General features: G+C 45.8%; 1 protein-coding gene across 1 annotated transcript in view; it reads left to right on the top strand.

The window, feature by feature from the left end:
• CUNH1orf198 (chromosome unknown C1orf198 homolog) overlaps nucleotides 1-14087 on the top strand; it is a 40524-nt gene extending 26437 nt beyond the window's left edge. The window contains exons 3-4 of the mRNA XM_007938494.1: nucleotides 9287-9784; nucleotides 14031-14087. Of these exons, the coding sequence (XP_007936685.1) occupies nucleotides 9287-9784; nucleotides 14031-14087 (555 nt within the window). The remainder of the gene's footprint in view (nucleotides 1-9286; nucleotides 9785-14030) is intronic.
• The last annotated feature ends 1182 nt before the right edge of the window (nucleotides 14088-15269 follow it).

Genomic DNA, 15269 nt, shown 5'->3' on the forward strand with positions numbered 1-15269 from the left:
GTGGTTCAGAAAGCAGCACATGTTGCCCTGTGCTGGGCCTTGAATTTGGTGATATTACAGCGGTGAGGACACAGGAAGATCAGAATAGTCAAAATGTCTGCAGACCTGAGCCTATAATGTAACTCATGAGAATATCTGCTGCACTCTTAAGAATTTACCTTGTTAAATGTTTCCAAATCAGCTATTTGTAGGGCAGGACATTGCATCTATTATTAATTTGTTACAAATGGCCATCTGGGACAAAGGCAGCACAGTGCCTGGGGTGGCTGATGATACAGGCACAGCTACCAGGTCTTTTGATTCGACAACCAGTAGAGCTAAAACAGTGCAGGTCACACTGTATTGTTGCTGATTGTCTGTAGAGACCAGCTGGGTCTCTTCTGAAGCCATGGTAAGTTGACAAGGCTAGGTGAAATTAAGTCAGTGTCTACTGCTGGTTTTAACTGGACTGTTATTAGAGAAAAGTGCAGTCTTTGCCCCTTCAAGTTCTCAGTTTAAGTCCATGATTCTGGAGTACCAACTTATTTCACCAGCTGTGGTGGGTTCACTGTACATCCTTACTTGTATGATCTCTTAAGGTCATACTTCAAATAGCTCAGTGTTAGAACTTTTTCATGCAGACTAGAACACTCTAGAGAACAATATACCTTGTGTGCCTTCCACTTCCTTCACTAGTCAGAGTTCCGTTTTAAAGAGCCAGGTGGAGTTGTGCTGACCATCTTCAATATGTGTCAGCTGTCAGTGGTGGGAGTGCTGGGAAAGGGCACCACAGCCCAACGCTGGATTCTTCTCATGCTGCTGGGGCTTCAAGAGGAAAAAAAAAAACAGCACTTGGAATGTTCCACCTAAGGGAGGTAGGGAGCAGGGTGCATTCTTGGCATTCCCCAGTCTGTGGAGGAGGATGCCTGGGGAGGCCAGGGCAGGCTCTTGGGGCCCCAGCTTGGCCTTGCACTCCTCCCCAGCTGTCTGGCTTTTCCTGTCTGTTGAGCTGCCTGCTGTGGGATAGTAAGTAACTGGAGTGGGGATCAGTTCTTTGAGTCTTTAGGGATTCGAGATCTCTAAGGGCTAAGTATAGATCATTCCTAAGGTAACCATATTTTGAAGCTGGAGCTTCAAATCTTGTTCCCTGACTCAGGCTTTCCATCTTCTGTGTTACCACTGAGAATGCTGTTATTGTTGTTATGTGCCATCGAGTCGGACCCGACCCATAGTTATTCCCCATGATGAGACTGGCAGTCAACTCCGTGGTGGAATCTGCCACAAGTAGCTGAGTAGCTGCTTTAGGGATGTGGTCTGCTTCCCGTATATAAGGAGAAGCTTTGGGATTGGTCTCTAGCCTTTTGGCACACATGAACCCTGAATGTAGCCAAGTTGTTGTTCAACAGCCTGCCATGCCTTGCCAATCTTGGGACTTCTGGATTTGAATTAGTGGCCTGCCATGTTGTTTGGTAACATTGGGACTGTGCCTTTTTACTTGTCAATCTTGGGCTTGTCAGCCTCAGCAGCCAGCAGCTTCCTGAGTGAAGAAAAGCCCTCAGCTTCAGTGAGCTGGGAGCCAAGGTTGAGGGGCTTTCACCCAGCCCCTAGAGCCTGGCACTTTGAACTTGGACTTTTAGCCTCCAAAATTGTAAGAGAATAAATGCCTGTTTGTTAAAGCCGTCCCATTTGTGGTATATTCTTGTCAGAGCAGCACTAGGTAACCAAAACAGGCAGAGACTATATATATATCTATCACTTAGCCTTTATAACTATAGGCCTGACATGGTCCATTGTTTGCCCTAAGTGGATGTCTGGTCTAAATTGGATTGCCTCCAAGGCATACAACCCCATGGAGGCTAGACAGATGGGGTTGGGTTGGACTGGTATCAGTCTGGCCTATAAGCCTGTCTGTGCAGAAAGCCTCAGGATTTGGGGTCCACTTGGACCTGCCCTTCTATAGTCTGCCCAAGGCTGCGCAGAGTGGTACTTTGAGACTCCTGGTTCTGGTAGCCTGTTATATCTTTCTTCCTAGGTCCTCACTTGTACTAATTTTGTGATTCTCAAAGTTTTTAGTTTTTTCCTCTCCTTTTTCTCCTCCTTCTTCAGAGGGCGAGGTAGGGAGAATAGATGCTAAATTGCTTGTGAATTTATTAGGATTTGCTCCAGTAAACTATATTCTGACATTGTTTCTGCAGCCTTTGTTTCAACAATTTAGATGTGCTGGAGGCTGCCAAACCAAACAATTAGTGTTGGCTGTATGCATCCCCCGCTTTGCTGAAATATTACACATTCCTCTCTAGTGACGAGGGTGCAAAAATAGACTTTGAGTTCAGTCATGGCTGTTCTGTTTTTAGAGCGGACGTGGCCAGCTAAGACCTAGTTCCCCACATAGGGTGGCTGGCGCCTGTGTCGTAGCCTGCTAGACTGAGTCCTCTGGATAGGTCTTCCCAGGGATAGTCTGGACAGTCCTCCAGCATAGCACTGGGGACATTGAGGTGGGGTTCCACTTGGCTGCCAGTGGAAAGTGGCTCCTTACTTACCCTCTCAGTGCCCTTTTGCAAATCTTGTGTAAAACTCCTGGGCTGAATCTCTCTTTCCTGACTCTTGCTTGTACCCAGTGGGTGTGGGGGAGTCCACTTACCATGACCCTTGTCCCTCTTTCATACTATGTCCCTCTGCTGGTTACTGGTTTGATGCTCAGTGCTGTGAAAGTAGGGCTGATGGTTCCACCTTTCCCAAGACACACAAAGCCAGCTCTTCCACCATACCTAGAAAATAGACTTTTCCCAGGAATGAAAAATAACTCCATGTGGAATTTCATTTTTTTCCTGATTATGTCCTCCCTCCTCACAAGTCTGGTGCCTGCTCTCATCCCAGCTAGAGTGTTGCAGAGCATCTGCCAAAGAGGATAGGCTGGATTCTGCACCTGGAGCTGCTGCTTTTCCTCTTTTTATAATAAAAATTAGAACCAGTTGGCATTGAGTTAATGCCAACTCACCATGACTCCATATGTGTCAGAGTAGAACTGTGTTCCATAGGGTTTCCAATGGCTGATTTTTTTGAAAGTAGATCTCCAGAACTTTCTTCCAAGGTGCCTCCAGGTGGACTTGAACCTTCAACCTTTTGGTTAGTGGCCAAGCACATTAACTGCACCACTCAGGGACTCTTTATGATAAAAAGGGAGTACCGATTGTTCTTACCTCATTTGACTGCTATGAGGATTAAATGAACAAGTGCATCTAAAGGTTTTAGAGCAGTCCCTGACCCATAGGCAGTACTCAGTAAGCCAGAGGTACTTTATTCTTCCTCCTTCTCTTTCTCCCATGTTGGTGGACCTCCACATCCTGACCATGACTTACAGGCACAGCAGCAGTGGTCCCATGGTTTCCATTGGCCTTGGCTTCTCTCCCTTGGTCCTCTAAACATTGGGCATGGACTACATTGCCTGTCACCTGTGGTTGGGACTGCAGTTCTGTCTACTTGAAGAACAGCACTGGGATGACAGCCATTCTGGTGTTGGGCAGTAGGGCTGGAACTGTGATGTGCCACATGGTATTGCAGCTGAGCCATTGTCTAGCTCTGTGGACTCCCCCAGAGCCTTGCACTTCTGAGGTAGAAGCTCCTCCCTCTTCTCTGGTGCCTTTGATAGTCAGTGGCCATGTAGCATTGGACCATCTGAGAGGTGGTTATGAGGGCTAGATCAGTGAGTAGGAGAGAGGCAGTCCTGCCTTGTGGGACCTAGAGTCTTACAGCTGTCTGTACAGCTAGACTACTACTGTAGAAGAGATGCTGGGCTGTGGATACTAATGTGGTAGTGGGCTGGGTGTGGCATGGCCAGTACCGTTGTCAGTAGTGTGTAGAAGGCCAGACATCTTGGCTGAGGGGTGGGAGCAGGCTGGAGGCCTCATGCCACAGTGTTCCAAATAGGGAGTGGCAGTTCCCTGACCTGGCTGGCTTCCAAACAGAAGAACAGAAGCAGCCTGGCCTCTTCAAGCCAGACGAGATGACCCAGCATCACGTCTGCCTTTTTCTATTAAAGGATCAGAGGCCAGTCCACATTGAAGGGGAGGGAAAACAAACCCCACCTTTTGGTGGTAGGAGTGTGGCTGCCATCTTTGGAGACTATTTTAGACAGAGTTGTGACATGTCAGATTTGTGTGGTAAAATGTCACTTTATAGCTAGCTATTGTCTGATGAACGACCTGGAGGAAGGCAAGATGGAGGCAGAGAAGCCAACTGGGAGGCAGCTGCAGGTGACAGATGAGCTAGGATGATCAGAGTGGGAATGAAGAGAGATGGCCAAACAGAACATATTGATGAGGAAGAATTGCCAAGATTTGGTCATTGACAGTGTAGAGGAAGGAGAGTCAACTCCCACATTTGGAGGTTGGCAGTTGGACAGTTTTGACATTTACTGAGCAAGAGCGGGTTTGAGGGGAAAAGCATGACATTAGTTTTGTACTGGTGAGCCGAGGTACCTTTTAAACATCCTAGTAGGGTCATCTGTAGGTCTGAGGCTCAGTGAGAAGCTCTTGGTTGATGGCTATCTGTGGCTCCCTGACATTGGATGGTAACTGATGGCTAAATTGTTGTTGTTGCTATTTGCCATCGAGTTGGCCCCGACTCATAGCGACCCCTCCTTGGGTTTCCCAGGCAGTATCACTATGGAAGTAGATTGCCCAACTTTCCTTCGAGGAGTGGCTGGTGGGTTTGAACTGCCAGCCTTCTGGTTAGCAGTCAAGTGCCTTAGGCACTATGCTACCTGATGGCTTAAATTAGGTAGAGTGAAAAGAAGCCTAGGGCTGCCCCCTGGCTGGTAAGGAAGGAGGAGTGGTCAGTAGGGAAGAAATCCCTGGGACAGTACGGTGACACAGCAGCAAAAAAATCAATACAGTGTGTTTTGAAAAGGCAAAAGGAACATTAAGTGGGCATGGGGGCACTTTCATTCTGTTCTTGTGCTTCAGACTGGTCGATTGTATACAGTACCTCTCTGGTGGACTATAGCCTGGGGTGCAGTGTGTTCTCACTAGAGCCCCACCCGGCCTTGTTAGTCAATTTTTGTTAAGAGTCCTGGAGTTCTTGGAGCTGAGTAAAATTGGATCTAGGCAGGATCTTTTCCTCCTCTTCTCCCTTCTTCCCACTCCTCCCTTGTCAATAGGCATTTAAGATTACTAGATAACCCCTTTTGAGGGTGAAGAGAGGTGAGAGTAGGGATGAGAACCAACAGAGGGCATGATGATCAGAGGACTGTTTTTTTTTTTTTTTTTAATTGTGATTTGGGTGAAGATTTACAGAGCAAATTCACTTTCCATACAGCAGTTCACATATACTTTGTCTCATGTCATTGACCACAGTTTACCACAATGCAACAGCTCCCCTTCCACCTCCTCCCTGTAGTTACCTCTTCCCAGTGTCCATCCCTCCATGGACTTCTGCCCCCTGAGTTATCTCCCTGTGCATAAGCAGCCCTTCTTTCTCCCATGATTGTTCTCTCCAAGGAGTGTATCTACTTGAGGTAAATGTTTTACTCATACGCCTGTATTTTGTTTGGCTGGAAACCACAGGTGTGGGTTCAATTCCAGACCTGAAGAGCAGCTAGGGGCCATAGTATCAGTGGTTCCACCAGGCTCTATTGGACCAGCAAACCTGGTCCCAGGACCGTTTTCTTTAAAGGAGATGGTAGCCATATATTATTTGCAAAATTACAAATTATATTCAAAGAACTCTGGTAGTATATTGCCTAAGGCATTTGACTGCTAACCAGAAGGCTGGCAGTTCAAACCCACCAGCCACTTCTCAGAAGGAAGATTGGGCAATCTACTTCTGTAGTGATACCTCCTCGGAAACCCAAGGAGGGGTTGCTGCCAGTTGGATCCGACTCAACAGCAGTGAGTTTGGTTTGGTTTTGGTTTATTCATAGTGCAGAAAGACTTAGAGGCAAATATACTATTAGTACTTCTTCTCTTTACATTTTTATTTTCCTCATGTCTACCCCCAAGCCACATCAGTAGGTAGCTGCTTCTCTCAGCATAGCCCTCTTCTAACCAGATCTTTGTTACCAAGAAAGACATCTGTCATTCTGTTTGAGAATGTCATGTCCAGCTAAGTACTGCTGAGTTCAACAGTGGCCCTGAATCACTCTCAGAGCCACTGTGACTTCCTACTTTTTGCAGCATCCCTGCTTGGCTTGTTGCTGCCCTCCACATAAGACAAAATGTTCAGCCCCGCCTTCCAGAAGCTTCTGTTGTTGTTGTTATGTGCTGTTGAGTTGGACCCTACTCATAGCTACCGAGCACTGAGAAATTGCTGATCCTAGAAAAGCCGAGGGTTGATGAAGTGCTCAGTTCTAAGTGCCTCCCTTACACTACAATGAACAGATCAAAGTCAAATCTGTTCTTAGAGCCTTGGGGCCCCACTTGTGAGCTATTTTTAGCAATTTGCTTATTTGAAGAAAACATCACTTCCCTGTCCACAGTCTCTTTATTCCATTGAAGAATTTGGAGTATATTTGGGCTTGTTCACTTGGACACAGTTCTTTAAAAATCACATTACTCAAAAAACTAAACTCATTGCTGTCAAGTCGGATCCGACTCATAGTGACCCCTCCTTGGGTTTCCAAGGCAGTATCTCTATGGATGTAGATTGCCCAGTCTTCCTTCCAAGAAGTGGCTGGTGAGTTTGAACCACCAGCCTTCTGGTTAGCAGTCAAACGCCTTAGGCACTATGCCACGAGATTAGATCATTTAAATACTTATCAAAACTACAAAGGCTCTCAACTCTTTCAATTGACATTACATCTGGTAACACCTTGCTTTTATAGTGACACCCAGCGTGACTTCAGTCCCAACCGAGGCCATCAGTGCAGTTGTCAGGCTTTGAGTCAGGCTACTGAGTCCCACCTCCAGATTTCCTGATGGACAAGTGACTCAGAGCATGCTGCTTTATCTTGCCAAATCTGCATCCTCGTCTGTAGAACACAAATAGTCTGGTGCATGGGGTGCTCACAGGAACCCCATATATTTGTAACCACAGGAACTGGCAAAGCCAGTTATCATTTCTTTTTTATTTTTTGTACCATTGACTTTCCAAGTAGCCTATGCTGTGATTAAATTGAGTTTAAAACTTGGAGCCCTTCATGGCCTCAACAGTTCACGTCTATGACGGGGACGGAACCCTCTAGCTGTCACAGGAAGGATGAGCCTTAGGTCTGAAACTGGCAGAATGTTGGCATCTCTCTGTCCTAGGGCCTATAGTTTTTTATATGGAAAGCAGTATTTTCAGGCTTGCCCTTACAAACATTGTGGTCCAGTTTGTGAGAATCCTGGAGGAGTGCTATTGTTTCTAAAGATTTAACTGAATGGAGCACTTACTAAAATAAGAAAAATCCAAGTTTTGGTATTTTGAGTTAGCACAGTTTTAGATTACTATGGCCAGTTATTGCATGGATGCAGTGATAGAAAATGCTTCTCTGATGGAGAGCTGGTGACATTGGAATTAGGGCAGTGCTTGGAAAGCAAATCTGGCAATATTCTCCCAGAAAGGGTTTGAACAGAAAGAAAGGCTTAAGTCTTAAGTAATTTAATAATATAACTTCTGAAGTGATAGCACTCTGAAGAAATTAACCCAAAATGGAAGAGAGCTATACATATGAAGATATTTGTCACAACCTGAATTATAACAATAAAGATCAGAAATACTAAATTGTCCGATAATAAAAAGATGGCTAAGTAAATGGTGGGACAGCTACTCCATGAAATATTTTGCAACAATTAAAAGTAATGTTTATAAAGACTATACAGCAACATGGATATGTTTATGATTAAGTGACAAAGCAATACCCTAGATTATATGCATAACAGAGCTATAACCTCATAAAATATATACTGAATCAGATTACACAAAAGTACAAAAAGTAGCAATGATTATGGGAGGAGAAAAGACTTATAAGAGATTTTCTTTTTTCTGTTTCTCAAACTATCTATAATGTAGTTTTATTACTTTTATTTAAAAGGAAGAGTGAAGGAGGGAGTAGAAGTGGTGATGAAGAGGGAAATTTTCATGATTGATTTTTAGAAATGATAGATATCACACATTGCTTTTTCTGCAGAGCTTGGAATACATCTTCTAATGTACTCTACAGAGGCTCAGATTCCATTTAATGACCAACAGGCCAGACAGCTTAGAATGACCATTTTTGGAGGTCACTGTTTAGCTGTACCTGGTTAGCAGAAGCATTTCACGTGCACCCAGATGCCTTCAGTGTATTTACAGTCCTAGCCCCATGTCCAGGGCCCAGTACCAGGTGCAGCAGCAACCAGTGCTGAGGAAAAGTGTATCCAGAGTCAGCAGGCCTTGTCAGGAAAGGGTGAAGAGTTGCACCCTAAGCAGCAGCTGTGGGAAGGTGGACGGATGGGCCAAGTCTTTGCAGCTGCACTCAGCCCTGTCCCGAGTGCTTTTTCCTTTAATTCGAAGAACCTTTCTGCAGAGTGTGACACCTTGGCTTTCTTTGACTGTTGGCCATTGCCACAGGTCCAGTGAAGGCAGGGCCAGGGAGATGGAGCCTAGGTTTTACCCTCATTTCAGTGTAGCATGAGTCAGAATCGACTTGATTGCAGAAGGTTTTTCAGTGCTGAAAGACTTTCTACATTGTACAAATGGTTAAGCACTTAGCTGCTAACTGAAGGGTTAGAAGTTCAAGTCCACTTGAGACACGTAGGAAGAAAGGCCTGGTGATACAGTTCTGAAAAATCCACCATTTGAAACCCCACGAAGCACAGTTCTACTCCAGTACACACGGAGTTGCCATGAATTGGAGTCGACTGGATGGCAGCTGGTTTTCAGTAGTTACGCTGAGCTGCACCTGCTTTTTTTTTTTTTTTTTTTTTAATTATTTTTATTTGTTTACCTATATTGGGCTGAAGAGGTAGGCATCCTTCCTCCTCAGCTCTCTTAAGAAGGTGCTGGGGCCACAGGAGCAGACAGGTGAGGATACTGCCTGCCTAGCAGAGAGCCTTTCCTGTTGGTATGATCTGTAGGATCTGAGCTATTAGTAGTATGGAGTACAATAGAGTGGGAAGGGCCTGGATATCCAAGCTTCAGTGTGTTTCAGGTATGTGGTGGCAGTTGTGAAAATCACTACCCAGAATGGAAGCATTGCCAGAAAATGGAGAATAATAATGGAGATGATTTAAGTAATGTCATTGCTGGTGCCGCATGCCAAGGAGAAGGTGTGTGAGTGGCAGGGCTGCCATGGCTGACTGTAAGGATTGCTGTCTTGTCTCTTCCCTCTCCCATTCCCCTCTGCCAGAGTCAGATGGAGTTCAGCATCTCCTCTTTGTCGGTCCAGGACCCAGGCAGTGCTACGCAGGCCCTCAAGTCTTCCCAGGGCAACAAGCCCCCAGGTCCAGATGTGCTGGGGTCCACACGGAAGGAGGAAGAGGCTGCCTTCTGGAAGATCAACGCTGAGCGGTCCCGTGGTGAGGGGCCTGAGGCAGAATTCCAGTCACTGACCCCCAGCCAAATCAAGTCTATGGAGAAGGGGGAGAAGGTCGTATCTGCCTGCCATCGACAGGATCCTGCCCCAAAGGACAGGGAGACCCAGGCTGAGCAGCCTGGTGGCCCACAACAGGAGACACGCGACCTTTCTGGTTTGGGGGCCGAGTGTGAGAGACCTCTGCCCATACAGGCATCTGTTAGCCCACCAAGGGAGGCTGGCCTTGCCGAACCTCTGAGGAACCCACTTGCCCCTGATGCCAGCCAGGAGGATGCAGGAGACACTCTTTTCTCAGAGTCTGCGCCTATGCAGGTGGGTGGTTTGGTGTGATGCTGTTCCAGGTCAACGGTCCCTTCTCACAGTCTGTCTTCCTTCCCTTCCTCCTCTTCTTTCCCTGCTTCCTCCTCAGAGTGCTTGTGGGCTCAGGAGAGCTTGGCTACTTGTCAGCACTGCCACTAGTCAATATGCTGGTGGTGCAAGTTCATGTTTATCTTAACTTGTTTGATTAAGAAGAGGAAGTCATGTGTGTGTGGGGGGGTGTAAAGAGGGAACTTGAGAAGAGAAAGTTGTCAGGTTGGTAGGTAGTTATATACCTGCTGGACTGGAAGGCCTGTGAGGCTAGCTGTGGCTTTGGGTGTGGAAGGGTCTGTGGTATCCTGGGGTAATGGTGTCCTGAGATGATGCAGGGAAAGCAGGTGGGACTGCTCTTTCCCTACCAGGGTAAGGGTAGGGGTCCTGGGTGGGACCATGAAGACAATAAGACAATAGTTTCTCTCACTGAATTAAGGGGGAAGCAAAGGGGTCTGGGATATCACTGGGTGAGATAGATGAGCAAGGAAGGAAGGGAGTGGCTGTGTAAGAGGAACCATAGTATAAGTGGCTTCTTTTATATTTTTTCTCCATTATTTTGTGACCCTTGTTTTTTCACTGGTTGGGTTGCATAAAAGGTGAAAAAACAAAGAGAAGACAAAATCTTTGATTCAAATGGAATTACTGTTGGAGAATTACACAAAACCAAAAAAAAAAAAAAAAAAGCCCAAGAAATAGTCATTATATTTTAGAGGGATCCCTTGGTTTTGGGCAACATTGTATGATAAACTGAGTAGTACATGTGGGCATGGCATGTGTGAACACTATTTCTGAGAGAAAAGCACAGCCTGTTCCTACATCTGTGCCTGCCTACTTTGGCAGTGGCTACCTGGCAGCAACTCCTGGCACAGCTCTGTTCCCCCTCACACACTATGCCACTGTCAGGAGAAATGCTGGTGCTGTCCATAACAGTGATGCTTTCTGGTCACTCATAACTGTTTTGGAGGAGTCAGGGTGCTTGTTGAGTCTCTGAGGGAAGGAAGGAGGTAGGGGATGGGAACAGGTAAACCTGCTCACCAGATGGGGATGGCCAGAGGGAAGACACAAGGGATCCAGAGGCTGTGATCCTCCTGTGCACCCTCACCTCTGTGAGTGCTGCCCAAAGATCCTGGCCCTGAAGAAGATGAGGTCCCAGCCATGTGGCCCCAGTAGAGCCAGCAGCTCTCCCTAGCTGCTCTCCTGCCAACCCCCTGGAGAGTTCTTCTGAGGATCTGCTTCCTGAGTAGAGCCTGCACTAGAGACCACTGCTGTCACTGCTGCCTTTCCTAGGGGGACATCTGGGGACTTGGGGTCAAGAGTTAGAGTAGACATGAGGCTGGCTCTGAGTAGCTGCTTGCTGCTTAGAACCTGTCTCTGTCCTCACCACAATGCTGGTGGAAAAAGTAATGTTGCGCAGATTACCACGTGACGGGGCTTATTATATGCACATTAACTTAAAACAAGAATTCAAGACGTAAGCCATAGTCTCCATTTCACAGATGAGAAAACTGAGGACCAAGTAGCGGCATTATAACCCAGCTGCCACCTGGAATAACAATGAGACCAAAATGCAGCTTTGAGAAGTAGCTGGTGGGCTGCCATGTCAAGTCAGTGGAGCAAACATGAATGAGGAAACACAGAGCAGCTTTTTGAAATGGAGTGGGACCTTAGTGTGAGCGGGACCACGGGTATCTTCTTCAGCAGAGATGTCTGTGGGTGATGTCTGTCAGGATGGCAATTTGTGTCCAGGTAGGGAGGAGGGTTGTCTGAGCTTCAGGAGAGAGGATGTGTCAGAAAAATGGCAGTCTGGGTAGAGAACCATATTGTCCAAGAAGGTTGCTTACTCCAGTGTCAGTGACCTTGGTGGGAATGACAGCTTGTTCTTACCTTGGCTTCACTAGTAAAAGGACCTATAAAACATAGCAGAATGTTATGCAGGAAGGCCAAGTTGGGGTCTTGGGTGTGGGGTGAGGTGGCAGCCAGACAAAAGGTGTAGAGGAGGAGGAGTGATGGATGGGCAGCTCCTGATACAGTCATCCTAGCCTGAGGATGGTGCAGAGGGGACAGACAACACTCTACACCAGCAGGAGGGCCTGTGAGGACAGGGTGTTTTGTTCTCCTGATGCAAAACTGTGGGAGGTGGTGGTTGTTGTTAGGTGCTACACGTTGGCTCCGACTCATAGTGACCCTATGTACATCAGAACAAAACACACTGCCTGGTTCTTTGCCAGACTCCCCATCTGTAGGAGGTAGTAGTAGATTTATTGCAAGGAATTGGTTTGTGTGATCATGAGATATCCTAGTTGCCTACCAAAAACCAAACAAAACCCACTGCCATTGAATCAATTCTGACTCATAGCGCCCCCCATTGGGTTTCCAAGACTGTAAATCTTTACGAAAGTAGATTGCCTCATCATCCTCCTGTGGAGCATCTGGTAGGTTTGAACCACCGACCATGGCGTTAGCAGCTGAATGCCTTACCCACTGCACCACCAGAGCTCCTTGTGCTGCCATAACAAAATACCACAAGTGAGTAACTATAAAGAACAGACATGTATTATCTCATGTTCTGGAGCCTAAAATTCATGTTCTGAATTCAGGCCATAAGCCATGTCCATTCCTTTGAGGACTCAGAGAGCAACTGTCCTCCCAGTGTGTGGTGGCTGCTGGTAGTCCTTGGCATTGCTGTGCTGCTCATAGCTGTATCTGCGCATGCAGTCTACCCTGTGTGTGGTTCTGATTCCATGCCTGTCCCTTTGACTTCCATCATCTCTACCATCTAAGGCAGTGCATTTGATGACATCGTTCCCTGTCTCTCTGGTCCTTGACCCTTTCTTGCCTCTTTTGTTACCTCTTACCTCTCTAATCTTTTTGCCTCTCAGCTCCTCCTGACAAACATGCTCAGTGTTCCTCTATCCCTAGACATTACCCTTTCTCTGACACTCTGGAGTTGAGTTTTCCTCTGAAGGACACATTTATGTAAACCACAAGGAAGAATAGGAAAATGAGTGTGGTGGGGGTGGGGTGGGAAGTGGAGAGTAGGAGAGAGCACAAACATGTCCTTTAAAGAACAGATTGCTGAGAGCAAAGCCATAGCATTCGAGAAACAAGAGACAGTCAGGAAAGGAACACCTTGAGTAAACACCAGTACTTTTTCATGTTTTCGCACACTCTGCATAAGCCTCAGATGCAGAGCCAACTTGAGCCAAGCTTCAGGGGTAAGTTGCTTAGTATGTTTCCTGCCACTGACTCCACATGAGCATTTTCTCTTTGCCAGCCCTATGGAGGTCGTAGTGCCAAGATTTCCTTGCTCAGGAGGACCACAGCCTACCAGACGAAGACCTACATATGTTAGAATGAAGTACTAAGCCATCTTACATCTTAACCAAGTTGCTGAGTGGAAGTTTGTTGGAGTGTCTATAAATCCAGCTGCAGCTTGTGTGACAGCCCATGTTCAGCAGGACCAAAAAAACATATTGCCATTAAGTCGATTCTGACTCATAGTGACTCTCAAGGACAGAGTAGAACTGCCCTATGGGGTTTCCAAGGCTGTAGGTCCTTATAGAAACTGCCATATCTTTCTCCTGTGGAGTGGCTGGAGGGTTCAAACTACTAGGGAAATACCTGAGCTCTTAAACATTGTGCCACCAAGGTTTCTTGTGTTCACTAAGGTCCCCTTTAAATCAAGACGTATTTCATTTACATGGATTATCCTGAACCCTAAGAATGTGCCTAGTTTAGGGAGAATCACTTCAGATCCTTTTAACATAATCTAAAAGAAAAAAGCTTTAAATCCTTCCTCTCGATTTTGCAAGCTACTTTTTGTTATGTTGTGTGTATGTTTGCTTTATATTAGAAAGCATACCTTTATGATTGGTTCTCTTTATTTCATGATGAGTAAATTTAAACATGTCTCTCATTCACAAATAGGAAAACTGTCTTTCTATCCTTTGGTCAGTAGGTATGTCTGCAGGCTGCTTACAGACTTGCCTTGGGAGGGAGAGGGAGGTGTAAGATGCTGGCTGCTTGCAACTTGCAGTGAATTTACTTAATTTTCTGGTTCTAAGCATTGAGGTAGATTGAGGTCAGCAAGCCTTTGAAATGGAAGCAGGCTGCTTCATTTGGGTCATTTTAAATGAGATGCTGTATTTAGATGATGCATAACTGGAAAAAGCTCCCTTCTTACTCTGTATTTCTCTCCCTTCTGCAGGTCACCTCCAGCAATGTCATCTTGAAGACAGGATTTGATTTTCTGGACAATTGGTAAAATGAGCTAGACAAAAAAATAAAAACAAAACCAAGAACCCAAAATGTTTTCTGAAGTGATGTGGTAGAGGAGGATAAAAAGACAACATTTTCCTTGCATATTTCCTTAATCTCTGTACACTCTTTTCTTAATCATTGGGGAATTGTCAAACATTACCCAGATTTTTCCTTTTTTGCTAAGATCAGATACAGATGCTATTTTCGATGATTTGATAACAGCAGTTTTACATTTGCAATTTTTAAAGACTGTTAGGAACTCAGTCGATATTGTAAATAAAACTTCTGTTCCCAGCTCCACCCAGTTTTTCTCCTCCTCAAAGAAAGAGTTCTCTCAGCCATGTCACAAAAATCATAAACATGATCTCCATCTCCTTCTCCTTTATCCCCTGTTTAATGTATGGGGTTAACTTTGATGGAGTGATATCAACATTCTGGCTGTGACCATGAAAGGGTTTACCCCAATGAAGACCTCCCCCAATGTTCCTTCTGTCTAGGGGTTCTCTTGCTGAAGCCACACTTTTCATATTATGTGCCACTTGCCACCCTGTGTTATTTTTTGGATTCAAATGGTTGGCACATGGTAAAGCTCATCCTTAATCTGCCCTAATACATATTGAAACTATTGATCATTGTTTAAAAAAATTGCATGTTTAAAAGTTTTGTACTAACTATTTGTTATTTTGTATCTAGACTCAGCATTATTTTATACCAATGTCTTTTGGAAGTTCTTTGTTATTTCTATGACCTGTTGATTATTCCTGTACTGGGCATCAACAGGAGAAAAGGCCAATGGCAGGTGTTGCTGGAGGAAATGGCAGGCTTCTGATGAATTGGATTTGAACTTTCCAGTGTGAGACTGGCAGGTGGAGGGGATATCCTTCACCCCAAGGACTGGTCAGCCTGCCCGTGATGGATCCTACTCCACCCTGACCACTACCAGAAATGCAGATGCAAGTGTCTGCATTGCCCATCAGCATGCCGCTGGAGACCCTGGTCAAAGTGAGGTGTCCCTTGGAACTGGACTTTGCCCCCGACCAGTGCACCTGAGCTGTGTGGCATGCTGGGAGGTGCCTAGAAGAGCCATGGGCCCCAGTACAGCATGACTTACAAATCTCACACTGTGTCCTCCTCACCTGAAGCCTTAATTCCTTTCAGCCCTTGCCAGTGAATGTTTGGTTTCAAT

This window comes from Orycteropus afer, unplaced genomic scaffold (genome assembly GCF_000298275.1).
Source record: "Orycteropus afer afer isolate SDZICR_OR568_19922 unplaced genomic scaffold, OryAfe1.0 scaffold00050, whole genome shotgun sequence".
In the NCBI taxonomy this organism is placed as follows: domain Eukaryota; kingdom Metazoa; phylum Chordata; class Mammalia; order Tubulidentata; family Orycteropodidae; genus Orycteropus; species Orycteropus afer.